This window comes from Erinaceus europaeus, chromosome 2 (assembly GCF_950295315.1).
Source record: "Erinaceus europaeus chromosome 2, mEriEur2.1, whole genome shotgun sequence".
Classification (NCBI taxonomy): domain Eukaryota; kingdom Metazoa; phylum Chordata; class Mammalia; order Eulipotyphla; family Erinaceidae; genus Erinaceus; species Erinaceus europaeus.
In genome coordinates, this window is record NC_080163.1 from 47,445,236 (window position 1) to 47,460,363 (window position 15,128).

A 15,128-nucleotide genomic window follows, 5' to 3' on the forward strand; every position below is an offset into this window, starting at 1 on the left:
GGGCAGTGCTAACAGACTGCCTGTTTCACCCACCTGTGCTTACAATACTCATGCCTGAGACTCTGAGGTTCTAGGTTCAATCCCCTGCTCTACCATCAGCCAGAGCTAAGCAGCTCTCTGGTCAAAAGGATGAAAGAAAAAAAAAATTAATTAAAAAAAAGGGGACGGCGGCTGTATGCTGAACAGCATTTTAAGGGAATGGAGATGTGCATTTCATTTCTTTTCCACGCTCAAGAAGGATCTACCAGATTTGGCCTCTGCCCTGCAGCTGATTAACCCCTCTATTTACAGGAGCTGGTTAGCACCGAGATCCATCCTTCCTTCCTTCCTTCCATCCTTCCTTCCTTCCTTTCTCCCTCCCTCCCTTCCTCCCTCCCTTCCTTCCTTCCTTTCTATTTTTTCGTCTTTTTAAAAAATCTTCATTTATTGTATAGAGACTGTCAGAAATCAAGAGGGTAGCTTTCCCCCTTGCAGGTGGGGACGGGGAATCTCAAATCCTGGTCCTTGCGCACTGTAATGTGCTCAACCAGGTGCGCTACCACCTGGCCCCATGGATTTGATCTTATCTTTGGTGTCCTTGACTATAAATGTGTGTGGCGGGGTGGCGAGGAAGAGAGACAGAGAGACACCTGCAGCCCTGTTTCATCACTCGCAAAGCTTTCCCTCTGCAGATGGCGACTGGGTGGGGGTGGGGGGCTCGAACCTGGGTCCCTGTGCATCGCAACAGGTGCGCTCGACCAGGTCCCTAGCATCGAGATTCTGGACCTGTCAGCCTCTAAAATGGTGCTCGGACCCGTGTCAGGGACCTGTGGGGAATCCCTTCTGCAGAGGACTGTTAGTTATTACTATTATTATTACTGTTACTATTATTATTATTATTTTCCCTCTCCCCAGGTTCCCTGCCCCTTTCATTTTCCCTGGAATCGGTTCCTCCGATGCTGCACTGCTGCGCAGGGAGGAAGCCAGCAGCCGGCTCTGGGCTGCGGCGCGGCCGCGGGGCGCGGCCGGGCGGGGCGGGGCGGGGCGGGGGTGGCGCGGGGGCCGGGGGCGGGGCGCCGCGCTGCGTCGTCTTGCTCGTCGTCGTCCCCGCCTCCTCCCCAAGGGCCGCGTCGGAGCCTCGGAGGCGGCGCTCTCAAGCTGAAGAGAGCGGCTCGGCTGGCGGCGGCGGTCAGCGAGACCCTCCTCGCCCCCCTTCGGCCTCGCAGCGCTCCCAGCCGCGGCGCCCGCGCCTCTCCGGCTCGCTCGCTCGCTCGCTCGCTCGCTCGTCCTCCGTCCCTGCGGCCGGCTGCGCCATGGCGTTGGCGTTGGCGGCGCTGGCAGCGGTTGAGCCGGCCTGCGCCAGCGGGTACCAGCAGGTGAGCAGCGCTTCCCGAGTCCCGCCCTGCGCCGCCGGCTCCCTCAGGCCCGGCCGACTCGACGTCCCGGCTTGGCAGGCCCCGCTGGGCCTGGGCGGGCCCGGGACTCGAATTGGAGGCCGCCGCGGGCCGGGCCCGACGCCGCCTCCCGGGGCGAGTCCCGGACGGTGCGAAGCCCCTTCCGGCCGCCGCTCCCGCATCGCCCACGGCGGGCGGGGCCCCGCTGCCCGCGGGCAGCATCACCGAGGGCCACGCAGCTGCCCTGGCTCCCCCGTTTTTACGTTTTAAAGCTGATGCCATAGAAAAAGGGGGAAAAGAAAAGGGGGGGAGGCTGACATGAAATGGAAAGGGAAATGAAGCGGAGGGAAAACGATGACAGTCGCGGCTGCTGTCTCCCACAGCTCCCCGCAGCGGGATGCGATTACTCAGGAATTTTTTTTTTTTTTTGCAGGGGGTGTGGGGGTGGGGGAGCCTCGCCTGCTTTTCGAAACCCCATCCCCCTGCCCTCTGTTTGCAGACAAAAGTAAAATAATAATAATGACAGTAAAGAAAAATAACCAAGACGAGGCGAGAGGCATGTCCGCAGTTGGCAGGAGACGAGGACGAGGCTGTGTCGAGATGCCCCCAAAATGTCGAGCTGCGAAGGCTGCAGGGCGTGTACCGGGCTTTTTCTTTCTTTCTTTTTTTTTTTTTTTTGAAAGCTTGGGAATGACGTTTAAAGAGATTTAATAGCATGGCTCGGGGCGGGGGGGAGGAAATGGTTAGGGAATGACTGGATGATTATCTCGGGTATGATTTATAAATTGAGACCCCGGGGAAAAGGGCTGCGCGTTAATGCTCCACCACTGTCAGCAGCAGCTGGGTGGTTTTTCTCAGATCTAGAGCTGACATTCTGCAGGTTTATTTTATTTTATTTTAACGATTTTTAAATCTAACCCACCGTGAAGGTGGGGGGAGGATTGAGCCGAATAGTCATTGATGTTGATGAGAGCCTCTGATAGATGGCTTGCTGGTGTTTTGTCACGTTTTCAAATGCTTTCAGTATAATTTGCATATAAATGCCGGGTCGCTTCATGAAAGTAAATGTTCTCTACCATGGATGATCTACAGTTTTTATGTTGTAGGAATGAGAAAAGCGAAATGGGTGAAAACCTAGATGGACTCTGGTGGCAGCCAGTAACTGGCTTGTTGCTGTCATCAGCCATGTGTCGTAATTTCTTCCATCCTCCAGCTGGGCTGCTGAAATGACTGGCTAAAGATTTAGCTTCTGGGTTTCACAAATACACCCAGTTGTGGCGGTGCAGTCTAGTCCTGAGCTCGCTCACTGCCTGGGGTCTAGCCCATGCTTTTTTGTATGACCTTGGGCATGGCTGGGGCTCCTCCCTGCTTTAGTAAAATGGGAACGACTGGCATCACTCACCTACCTCAGCAGCAAGGTGTTTGTCAGTCACATACACCCTGTAGTGGGAACTGGCTCATTGTTTTCATCTTGCCATGGTTTAGGCAAATAAGCAAAATGCGGGAGCTTTTCTTTGTACTGCCATCTTCTTGAGCTGTTAGGTAATGCTGACATACTGCTAGAATACAGAAATGTTGGTGGTATATCAAAATCACGTATTCCTTAGTTGAATTGGGCTGTCGGAAAAGTCATGATGCATCTTTTGCATAGAAAAACATAGGAAAATGCGTCATGGCTTTTCCGACAACCCAGTGGTATCTAATGCCTTTTGCCAAGGATGTCAGAGATGGGGCATTTTTATTTTACATTGTTAAAAGCCATTATTTTGAAGAAATGATCTTCAGCAATTGTTACAGAAATAATTTTCTTGGAAAAATATGAGCCTCCCCCCCCCCCCCCAAGAAACCCACAACAGAAACCTAACACTCATAGGCAACCACAGTTAATATTTGATGAATATCCTAGTGGACTTACAGCTTTGTAAATACGCACAAGTATATGTTAGTGTACGCATGTGCAGGTAAGGGAAGCTAATACTGATTGAGCATTTGTTGTGTACCAATCACAGTATGGAGGGTTTTACATCCTGTTTTACACATAATCCTCACAAAAGCCCTAGATGGCAGGGTTTATTATTGTGGTATAGATGACAAAGTCAAGATTCCCAGAGACTCGGGAACTTGCTCAAGGTCACATCCTCTAAGCAGTGATTACAAGGATAAATATACACTCACCTACTTAAAACACAGGCGCGCAGTCCAGAGATAGACATGTGTGTTAGCACATCTACATATGTGCATAGCTGTTGTCTTGAGCAGCCACATAAACGTATACAGACACGTCTTTGTATATACACCTGCAGTTCTCTGCTTGTGCTTGGGCACGTACATGTGTGCATTCTGTGCGTTTACTCATGCTTATGATCTCAGACATGATGCAAGCAGATTTGCATCTCTGTGTCTGTGCACATGTTTATACAGAGGAACACAATATACAGCAGATACGTAACAAGATGGATTGATATTTCAGCATTTTGCTTTCTCGTGATATCTTTCCACATCACACATTTTTATTGTCAGCAATAATCAATTTAGTGAGCTGCCAGTTTGTTACTAACAGTGTTTATATAATTATTTTACATATGAATTTTCTTTACAACTAAGTAGAGACTTTCAGATGTGACTTGGCCAGAGAATATACATATTTAAAAGCCTTTAAAAATAAGTAAAGGCCTTTTACATTATAGAATGTTGGTGAATTGTCCAGGCAATTTGATAGAGCATGATACTGGGTTGTCATGAAAGGTTGTCTGACTTCTGTCTGATTTGGTTAATGCAGTTGAGCTAGTCCTTAAGCTGTGTAAATGTAGTTGAAAACTGTATAATTCATTCGTAAATACAGACACAGTTTTGTTTTTATGATCTTTTTGTTGGTAGTGTAATGTAATACAACTTGACTGTAGCATTATAGTCAGCAAACTGGACTCATATATTCCCTACAGCTTTTTTCTCCTCCATTATACATTTAAAAAATTATGTTTTTGATAGAGACAAAACTGAGAGTAAGAGGAAATAGAGGGAGAAAGCGGGAAAAACACATGCAGCTCATGAAGCATCCCACCTGCCGGTGGGGACCAGGGACTTGACCCACATCTTCATGCTTGGTGACGTATGTGCTCTACCTGCTGCCCCCCGACTAGCCGCCCCTCCCTTTTACATTTTGAAGCAGATTGTATTCCCAAACATTCGGAAGCACTGTTTAAGAAGAGTCTCGGTAGGCCCAGTGTTGAAAAACTTGTTAATGTTACTCTCTGAATATGTTTGTGCCTCTTCATCCCTTCTAAACCCTCTTACACTCAATGTATTATATTTTTGCCTGTATCATGAATTTTGCCAAGCACTTCCTGACATGTTTTAAGATACTTGAATTTGAATTCAATATAAGTGGGTGATTATGGCATATAAAATAGACTGCAGAAAGTCACTGTTGTGAAAGAAGGTAACTGCTTATAAACATTACTAGTGAGTGTGTTGTGGATACTTAAAGAACAGTTTGGGGAACAATTCCTTTTTGAATAAATACTTTCAGGGTTGTGGAGGTTTTGACAGACTAGAGAAAGAAATTAATCTCTGGTGGTCTAAACTATAATCATATATTCATTCATGTCCAAGAGTTAGATGAAGTAGTGATCCTGAAGAAGGGGGTAAATAGTGGCTTTATTCTGTTATGTGTAATTGAGTAATAATTTTTTTTTTCAGAGTCAGGCTCTGACAGAGGCAGAGAGACACCACAGCACCAGAGGGTCTCCCTGGTGTTGTTGGAACTCAACCCTAGGCTGCATGCAGCTAGGCACGTGCCCTAGCTATGAGCAATACCCTCCACCCCTGATTTTATTTACTGGGTGTTTTTTAATGCAGCTTCAGAGAATTCATGTGTAATACTAGCAAGTAGTTTTCTCAACTCAAAAAATTTAAAATTCTACTTAAGAGAAAGAGGAGGGGGGAAGGGAGAGAGAAGAGGGAGAGATACTATACCACCACTCCACATCTATCGAGTGTCCCTGGTGCTGTCCATGGACTCTGATGTGGCATCTGGACTCAAGTCCAGGGTGTCATGCATGGTAAGTTATATACTCTACCCACTGAACTATTTCCCAGCCAGCCGCTGGTTTAATTCTTTCTAACTTCAAAGGAATCTCAGAATTTCATTGTCATAGTGAAATGCCCCTTGGAATTTTATGTCAAGATTTTAAGGTTCTTTCACTATATTTCTGTGCTCTTGTGAAATTGGTACAATTGTTTCTTTGAACTCTGGGGGATGAGGGGTGGGAGAAGGTGAAAGCCCTGGGGTTCTGGTCCGTGATGTGATGGTGGAATAGGTCTCAAGTTGGGGATGAGTCATTATATTCTACCCACACCTATCATATGGAGATGAGAAGTTACCCATATGCCACAATTATATAACTTACCTCATCAATTAAATGGTTGAAAATTGCCATTTATTTATTTATTTATTTATTTATTTATTTATTTTATGAGACAGGCCAGAGAAGAACCTCTTTGGAGTATGTGATACCCAAAGGGTCACCCTAGAGCCTCATGCTTCCAAGTCTTACACTCTACTGCTAAGTCACCTCACAAGCTATTATTTGAACCACTTTTAAGTGTTCAGGTCAGAGGCTTTACATTCTTATTATGCGGGCTACATTGTCACCATCCATCTCCAGAACTTTTTAAAATTACCCCTAACCAAACTCTATACCTATTAAGCAATAACTCCCAGATTTCCCTTCCTTCTGCTTGATAGCCACCATTTTGATGTATGAATTTGACTACTCATACCTCATGTATGCATGATCATTGTGTGGTCTTTTATGCTTATTTCACTTAGTGTAATGTTGTCAGGAATTAATCTAAGTTGTTCTTAATATATGGGTCAGAAACCCTTCCACTTTTGTTTCCTCATCAGAGTAAAATACCTTTAACTATTGGTTATTTGATGTTTTGAACCCAGGACTGTGTGTGTGTGTGTGTGTGTGTGTGTGTGTACATACATATACAGGCACCATGCCACATCTCACTACTGTGAATGGGTACTGGGCATCCTCCTTTTGGCCACTGTGAATAGTGCTGTAAATGAGTTTGTACAAATGTCTTTTTGATCCCAACCTTCATTTATTTATTTAGTGTACCAGCACACTGCTCAGCTCTGGTTTATGACGGTGTGGTGAACCTCAGTCACAAAAGTCTTTTGCATAACCATTATGCTCTCTCCCTCTTCCACCTTTCCACCCCCACCATTTTTAGTTCATATGGATATATACTCAGAGGTGGGGTTGCTAGACCATATGGTAATGCTATTTTTATGTTTTTCTTTTTTAGGGACTGCCATATTTTCCATAATGACTGTGCTATTTTGCATTCCTACCAATAATGCATATGGGTTCTAATTTCTCTGTATCCTAATCAACATTTTTAAAAACTATTTATTTATTTATTCCCCTTTGTTGCCCTTGTTGGTTTTTTTATTGTTGTAGTTGTTGTAATTGATGTCAAAATTGTTGGATAGGACAGAGAGAAATGGAGAGAGGAGGGGAAGACAGAGAGGAGGAGAGAAAGATAGACACCTGTAGACCTGCTTCACCGCCTGTGAAGCAAACCCTCTCTGCAGGTGGGGAGCTGGGGGGCTTGAACCAGGATCCATACGCTGGTCCTTGCACTTTGCACCATCCGCGCTTAACCCGCTGTGCTACTGCCCAATACCCCTAATCAACACTTTTAACTTGTTACTTTATTTTTTATAATAGCCATCCCAATGGGTGTGCACTGGTATCTCCCTAATGATTAGTGGTATTGAACATCTTTTTATGTGCTCATTAGGAGAGATGTATATTCAGGTCCTTTGCTATTTTGATTGGTTTTTTTGTTTGTTTGTTTGTTTGTTTTTTACTTTTTTTACTATTGATTTGTGGGAATAAAGCCCATTTTTTCTTTGTAATGTGGTGGCCAGCCTCTAACCCAGTGCTTCATATACATTTTACCTATGAACCACCTCCCTGTCCCAGTTTTTATATTATTGTGAGGTTGTGTGAGGAGGGCTGGCGGTGGGGAGAGGAGGAGAGACACTGTTCTACCACCCATGGAGTTCATCCTCTTTTCTTTTTGATAAAGAAATTGGAGAAAGGGACAGGGAAAGACACTTGCTGTTATGCTTCACTGCAGCGTTGGGAGCTTGAAGCCAGGTCTTTTGCACTCTACTGGATGCACTACTGCCTGGCCCCTGAGGAATATATTCTAGGAGCACTTTTGTTATCTGTTCTGAATATGGAATTTGTGAATGTCAAGAATTTCAGATATATAACTGTTCTTGTTGGCAAGCTATATGAGCTTTGTTTTTGAGGCAGTGATGGATTCCTGTTGATCCATTCTTACTTTCTTGTGGTCCTAATGGTGACAACTTGTTAATGGGAAATTTTATCATTAATCCTTGGAAACAGAACAGAACTCCCTTTCTTTTGATAGAAACCCAGGGCCAGTTTGAGCTGCTCTAGGAATTGCTGGCACATGTAAACTGATGCCACCCACTGGTTTGCCAGTACATAACTCCAAATTACTTTAATCTAGGCACCAGTTGTTTTACATTACTCTACATTAAATGTTGTAAAATAAATCCTACCACGAGTATGGTTCTGTATTTTTATTAATAAAAAAGATGGATGAGGAGATAGCATAATGCTTTTTATGCAAAATACTTTCATATCGGAGACACCAGAAATTCTAGGTTCAGTCCTATATACCACCATAAACCAGAGCTCAGCAGTGCTCTAGTTAAGTAAATAAGTAAATTTAAAAATAAAGACTTGAAAAGCTTCAGGTAATTTCCTCTTTTTGTTTTTAGGTCTAGATAATTGCTTTTATTTCTTATTGATTTATTTTCTCAGGTTATTTTTGAACAACTATTTAGTAGAACTATATTTTTATAGCAGTGGATGATGCTTATTTAGATAAAGCAGCTTTTACCTCTGTAATTAAAAATTAACACTGCAAATCAATTTAATGATCTTACCTTTATTCTTGTCATTTTGTTAATAGGCTAGGCGATTGTTAAACATCATGATTGAATTTATTGAATGGTATGTACGTTAGCTGTACAGCTTGTAGGGCCATATAGAGATACAGTGTGTGTTACCTCACCTATTGTAATAGGTGAGGTAACACACAAAACAAGTGTTACCAGAGGTCACTTAGCACATTTGCTGTTGCAATTAGACTGATTCATATTTTCTGAATAACAAAGTTTTTATTAAAAGTCCCAAATACTCTAAATACTGATGATTTATTATTATTATTTTAAAAAATACTGGTTTTATTGTTGTTGGATAGGACAGAGAGAAATTGAGAGAGGAGGGGAAGACAGACACTTACAGACGTGCTTCACCACTTGTGAAGCGACTCCCCTGGAGGTGGGGAGCTGGGGGCTCGAACTGGGATCCTTACACTGGTCCTTTGTGCTTTCTGCCACGTGTGCTTAATCCACTGCACTGCCGCCAAACTCCCAATACTGAAGAAAATTTAAGACTCTTTCAAGGGAATATTTTCCAGTAAAACTGTTCCCATAACATTAATATTGCTTATTCACCTAACAATTTAGTATACAGTTTTTGAGTTTTTAAAGTCTAGATTTCCTTTTTTTTTAATTGGGGGAAAAAAGAAGGATAATTCAGTAGTAGAGAGAAAATATACCAGAACATCACCGCAACATACATGGTGCCTGGGATATAACCAAGGACCTTGTACATGCCAGTCCTGCTTTGATCTACCACTAAGCCATCTTTCTGGCTATTACCATATTTATTTTTCTTCTACTTTTTTTTACATTTTTATTTTTATTTATTTATTTTATTAGCAATTTAATATTGATTTACAAAATTACCTGTCAACAGAGTTCTGAATCCCAAGTCCCTCCGTTGCAAGCCACAGCAGTTCTCCCAAGGTTGCAGACACAAGTTAACTATCTGTCTACATTTGTACATAATTGCTCTGTTTTTCTTCCAGGTCCTCTCTTCCCCTCCAAGCTACATACAACCCTAGTACTACATGCAAATATCTCTCCCCTTTGTGTCTTCTCTGTGGGTCCTGATGGAGCTGGAGGTCAGAGCCTTCTCATGCTTTTTCTCCTATTACTTCTCCTCCACTGGGAGTATGGATAAAGATTGTTTTTGGGGTGTAGATGGTAGGAGTTCTGGCTTCTGTAATTGCTTCTGTGCTTGATTAGGGCATTGGCTAGTCTAGCCATACTCCAGCCTTTTTCTGTCTTTCCCTAGTGGGGTACGGCTCTGGAGAGGTGAGGTTCCAGGACACATTGGTGAAGTCGTCTGCCCAGATAAGTCAGGGTGCAATCATGATAGTGTCTATAACTTGGTGTCTAGAAGGTGGCAGGACATAAAGTGAGATCAAATGGTTAATGAACAGGAACCAAAAAGTAGGAACAGCAGATGAGATGGGGGATCTTAGGGTGGAAGAAAGCTCGAAAGTCCATTTTAGGCATGTTTCTTGGGGCTGATGAATATGGTAGTTTTTGCTTGAATTTGATAGCTAGCCTGAAGTTGGATAAAAACATTGTCTGAGAAAATGGTGTCAAGTAGAGGAAAGGGCTACAAAGTTGGATTAGGGCAGAGAGTAGCTCTCACTCTTGAAAAAATTATATGGATAGAATTAACAATTTACCTCCATCCATCTGCTCCAGGCCATATATGTATATGTATATATATATTTAGCACCAGAGCCTATTTAACCTCTAAGTCCCTGTTGGTCTGAGCTCACAGCTTATGGTCACAGCTGGGAACAGTGCAGGCTGCAATCATTTCAGGACCAATCTTCCTCAAGTGACAGGGCAGGATACCTCAGCCTCCCTTCAAAGACTGGCACAGTCCCTACCATCGCTGCTCTATGGTGAGGGGAAGGTCCCAAGAGGGCCCATAAGAGGGCTTGTGATGACATTCCTGATAGAAGTGACCAGTGGTGACACAGAGAGGAATTCATTAGAGGTCTAGGCCCATCATATTTGTGTGGGAATCCAAGGATAGTGAGGTGGTGTGATATTGACCAAAAGGGCCACTATTAAGTGAGCCTGTCTCTTGCCCACATCCAACTTTTGTAGTCATCTCTTTGATGACCTTAGACTTTCTCCCAGTTGTTTAAGCATTGCATGTCATTTGTTCAGCCCAATCAGAATTAGTTTTTTGGGATCTGTCTTCTTTAATTTGTTTGTTTCATGTATGTATGTTCAGTACTCTAAATTCCACATATGATGGTTCGGGAGGTGGTGCAGGTAGGGACCAGGGGTTTGAACCTGGGTCCTTACACACTGTAATGTGAGTGCTTAACCAGGTACACCACCACCTGGTCCTCGGTTATCTTTTGAATACAGAGAGTTTCCATAATTATATTTTCTATTTTAAAAGCCTCTTCTTATCTTGCTCCCTCCTTAAAAAATGGACACTGTCCTTGCCATTTTATGGTTCTGATTTCCTCCCTTCCTTCCTTCCTTCCTTCCTTCCTTCCTTCCTTCCTTCCTTCCTTCTTTTTTTTTGCCTCCAGGATTATTGCTGGAGCTTGGTGCCTGAACTACGAATCCATTGCTCCTGGAGGCTATTTTTCCCATTTTGTTGTTCTTGTTGTTGTCCTTGTTGTAGTTGTTATTGCCATAGCTGTTGTTGTTGTTGGATAGGCCAGAGAGAAATGGAGAGAGGAGGGGAAGACAGAGAGGAGGAGAGAAAGATAGACACCTGAGACCTGCTTCACTGCTTGTGAAGTGACCTCTTGCAGGTGGGGTGCTGGGGGCTCAAACCAGGATCCTTAGGCTGGCCCTTGCGCTTTGCGCCATGTGCGCTTAACCTACTGCGCTACCGCCCAACTCCCTATGGTTCTGATTTTCTTCCTCCTATTTTCCTGAGATTATTGAAAGTTTTTTTTTTTTCCCTTTCTAGTTTCCGTCATCTGCATAGTTGTTTCCTCTGCTTTGTGTTTACTCTTAGCTTTGATGTCTTGTGACTATTTTTCTGTTAGAAACTTTCCTTAGGTACACTGTGATCTTTGCCTGCTTGGTTAAGATAAGAGTACATAATTAGTAGGTTAAAAAAGTGGGGCCGGGGCCTGGCAAAAGAGGAAGACCAGGGGCCGGGTGGTGGTGCACCTGGTTAGGTGCATGTATTACCATGCACAAGGATCCAGGTTCAAGCCCCTGGTTCCCCACCTGCAGGGGGAAAGCTTCACAAATAGTGAAGTAGTGCTGTAAGTGTCTCTCTGTCTCTCTCTTTCTCTACCTCCTCTTCCTTTCAGTTTCTTTCCATCCTGTCAAATAAAGTTAAAAAAAAAAATCAGTGTGGAAAAAAAAAGTATACAGTTAGTAAAGTAGCTCACTATGTGTGGTCAACTACCTCTTTAGCCTTTTTTTCTGCCCCTTCTACTTCCACTGGTTCCAGTACCACCAGTTCTTCAGACTTTTAGGAGTAAAGTGCAAAGGCAGGCTGCCTTAGGATGCACTTTTTTTTTTTGGGGGGGGGTCCGGGGTTGGCCATGTTAATTACTACCTATCCTTCTAACTTTCAGGGTTTTTATGGCTAATCCCCTTAGGCTACTGATATGTGTATCCTTAAAAATTAACATAACTTTGCTATTGCTTACATTTAAGAGAGGTTTAGTAAAGATAAGCAAATGTGTAGTTTTAATCCTTAACTGTAACTTTATAAAACTGTAATTATTTTTCTTTGACTGTCTGCTGCAGACATTGTGAGATCATAAATACCAGTCACTTTCAGTTATGTTCTCAGAACCTATACCAGTCAAGGCCTGACTTTTTTGTTGAGTGATTAATCTAGGTACTTAATTAAAATTCCATTCAGCAATGATAGGTTGAAGGGAAAGATGAAATGCTAATGTATCTTCTTATTGACATTCAGTATTACTGGAGAAAGGGACCTCATCACCAGACCTAAATGAAGACAGACTCTTGAGTAGAATACCTTTTTCTATACATACTCTCTGCTCTGGAATGACTCTAGGAATATTAATACTACTATTGATAAGCAAGCTTTTGGAACTTCTCAGTCTGAGAGAAAACTCCAGTAGGTAGGTCTTGAGGTGAGGCAAGCATGCTGCCTTTCCAGGCTACAGGCATTTCTCTGTTTCTGTCTTCCATTGTCATTTGACTTAACTATCTTTATCTCCTTCCCAGCATGGAGTGGTGGTGATTCCAGGGGATGAACCCAGAAGGGAAGAATTATATCCTCTACTACCGAATTATATCCTCAGCATTCACTACTCACCATTTCATCTTTCTTTCTTTCCCCCCCCCCCTTTTTTTTTAAAGGTAGAGACTGAAAGAGAGCACAGCTTTGAAGCATCCTTCAAAGAGGTACAGGCCAGGCTTGAACCTGAGTTGAGAGTGCATGGCAAAACCATGGACTATCCAAGTGAACTATTTAGCCAACCCTCACTGTCTTTTTAATGTAGAATTTTTCATTTCTTGGACCTGGCAGCTTTCATTTTAGAAGAAAAAGCGTCCTAGGTATTACAGTGTGACCAAACTGCCAATTTTCCTTATGCATTTCATTTATTAAAGCCATGTTTGTACCCAATGCATTATGCTAAATGTTATAAGTTGAATGCTATTTTCAACTAAAGAGATAAAGGATGTAACCCAGGAGGTGGTACAGTGCCTAGTTTGACTTGAAATTAAAAAGCATGGAGTCCTGAATTTGATCCCTAGCATCACATATGTCAGAGATGCTCTGTTGAATTCCCTCTCTCTCTCTCTCTCCCTCCCTCCTTCCTTCCCTCCCTCACCCTCCTCTCCCTCCTCTTTTTTCTCCCTCCTCTCTTACTCTCTCATATTAATAAGTAAAATTTAAAAAGAATGAAAGAAAGGATGACTAATGTCTGTTATAAAGATAAATGTATGGTCTGGGAGGTGACGCAGAGGATAAAGCATTGGACTGTCAAGCATGAGGTCCTGAGTTCAATACCCAGTAGCACATGTATCAGAGTGATGTTTGGTTCTCTCTCTCTGTCTCTCTCTCCCTCCTATTCATTAACAAATAAATAAAAGATTTTTTAAAAAGATAAATGCTTCTCCTGTGTGTTACTTTTACTTTTGTTACCATTTAATCTTTTAAAAATAGGTAACTATAGAACCACAATGTTCTTCTCATTTTTATTATGAAGTTTAGATATATCCAAAAGGAATACAGAGAAAATAAATCAAAGAACTGTGATTTGCAAATGAGGTCACAGAAACTTTTTTTTGAAAGGTTTTTAGTTTTTCATACTTGTTTGCTTTTAGATTAGTTGATAAGAGCAGTTCCTTTTGCTTTTATTGCTTTGTAAAACCTTATTTCTCTATGCTTAATGTGCTGAGTAGTGTCACCTATTGTTAATCACATGTGGAATCTCTGTCTCTGATGTGGCAGTCCTTTGCATGTGACTATATATCTAACCTATACATAAATTTGGTCATTTGTATTCAGACTATTTTATAAATGCTGGGGTTTTTTGTTTGTTTGTTTGTTTTGCCTCCAGGGTTATGCCTGCACTACCAATCCACTGCTCCTGAAGGGTATTTTTCCCATTTTGTTGCCCTTGTTGTAGTTGTTATAGCTGTTGTTGTTGGATAGGACAGAGAGAAATGGAGAGAGGAGGAGAGAAAGACACCTGCGGGCCTGCTTCACAACTTGTGAAGCGACCCCTCTGCAGGTGAAGAGCTGTGGTCTCAAACTGGGATCCTTACACCAGCCCTTGCACTTTGCACCATGTGTGCTTAACTCAACTCTGCACTACCGACCAGCCCACATATTCAGACTACTTTATATTTAACTTATGTGGTAAGTTAAGGTGGCAGTAAGATTAGCCACTATGTGTTCCTATAGCTTTAAGATTCCTTCTGCTGCTCCAGGTGGACTTTTTTTTTTCCTTTTAGTTTCAGACAGAGACAGAGAGGGAGAAAGATAAGAGAGGAAAGAGACCACAGCATTGCTCCACCTTCCATGTTCCTTCCCTCAGTGCGTATGTTCCCGTGTGATATTATTGGGAGCTCGAGCACAGGTCCTCACACATGGCGAGGTGTGTGCTCCACTATGTGATCTACCTCCCATCCTTTCTCTGTGCCTTTTTATTATTGAGTTTCTCTTTGTCAGGATTATTTCTTATTCTAAATGTCACCCCCTAGTTAATAACATTTTAATGGAAAATTCTCAAGAATTTGATGATGTTAAAATACCAAAATTTGCAGTCAGTATACTCTAAGATTACATACATACATACAAAATGTACATACAGTAGAAAATTTACAATCCTCACAAACTTCAGTTGTTTATGAACAGAGTAAAATGGCATGTTCAGTTGTTTATATAAAGAGAAGTGATTGTTTACTTTCTGGTAGTTATGCTGTCTTGTTTGGTAGGTAAAGAGTATACAGAAGTAACAGGTTGGTAATAAAAGGGTTAAATTACACTTTAAGATAAATATTTTAGAAATTAATTCTGAAATTAGAAGTGGGAAAATAACATTTAAATACAGAGTTTAGGCATTGATCCAGAATTTTCTGACGTATTGTTAATTTAAAGAAATGATTTAGAACTTAAAAGAATTTTCTTATTGTTAAATAGAGTTCAACCAAGAAAAAGAATGGTGCAGATACTTGTCACTTTTTGGATCTCTTGGATAGTTCAGTATTATTTTTCTTTCTTTTCTCTTTTTTTTTATTATCTTTTTTTATTTGCTATATAGAGACAGCCAGAAAGTGAGAGGGGAAGGGGA

General features: G+C 42.2%; 1 protein-coding gene across 1 annotated transcript in view; it reads left to right on the forward strand.

The window, feature by feature from the left end:
* The first annotated feature begins 1,066 nt into the window (after nucleotides 1-1,066).
* The window catches only part of NDFIP1 (Nedd4 family interacting protein 1), a 58,541-nt gene continuing 44,479 nt past the window's right edge, over nucleotides 1,067-15,128 (forward strand). Inside the window, exon 1 of the mRNA XM_007518993.3 lies at nucleotides 1,067-1,355. Within this exon, the coding sequence (XP_007519055.1) occupies nucleotides 1,293-1,355 (63 nt within the window). The 5' untranslated portion in view covers nucleotides 1,067-1,292. The remainder of the gene's footprint in view (nucleotides 1,356-15,128) is intronic.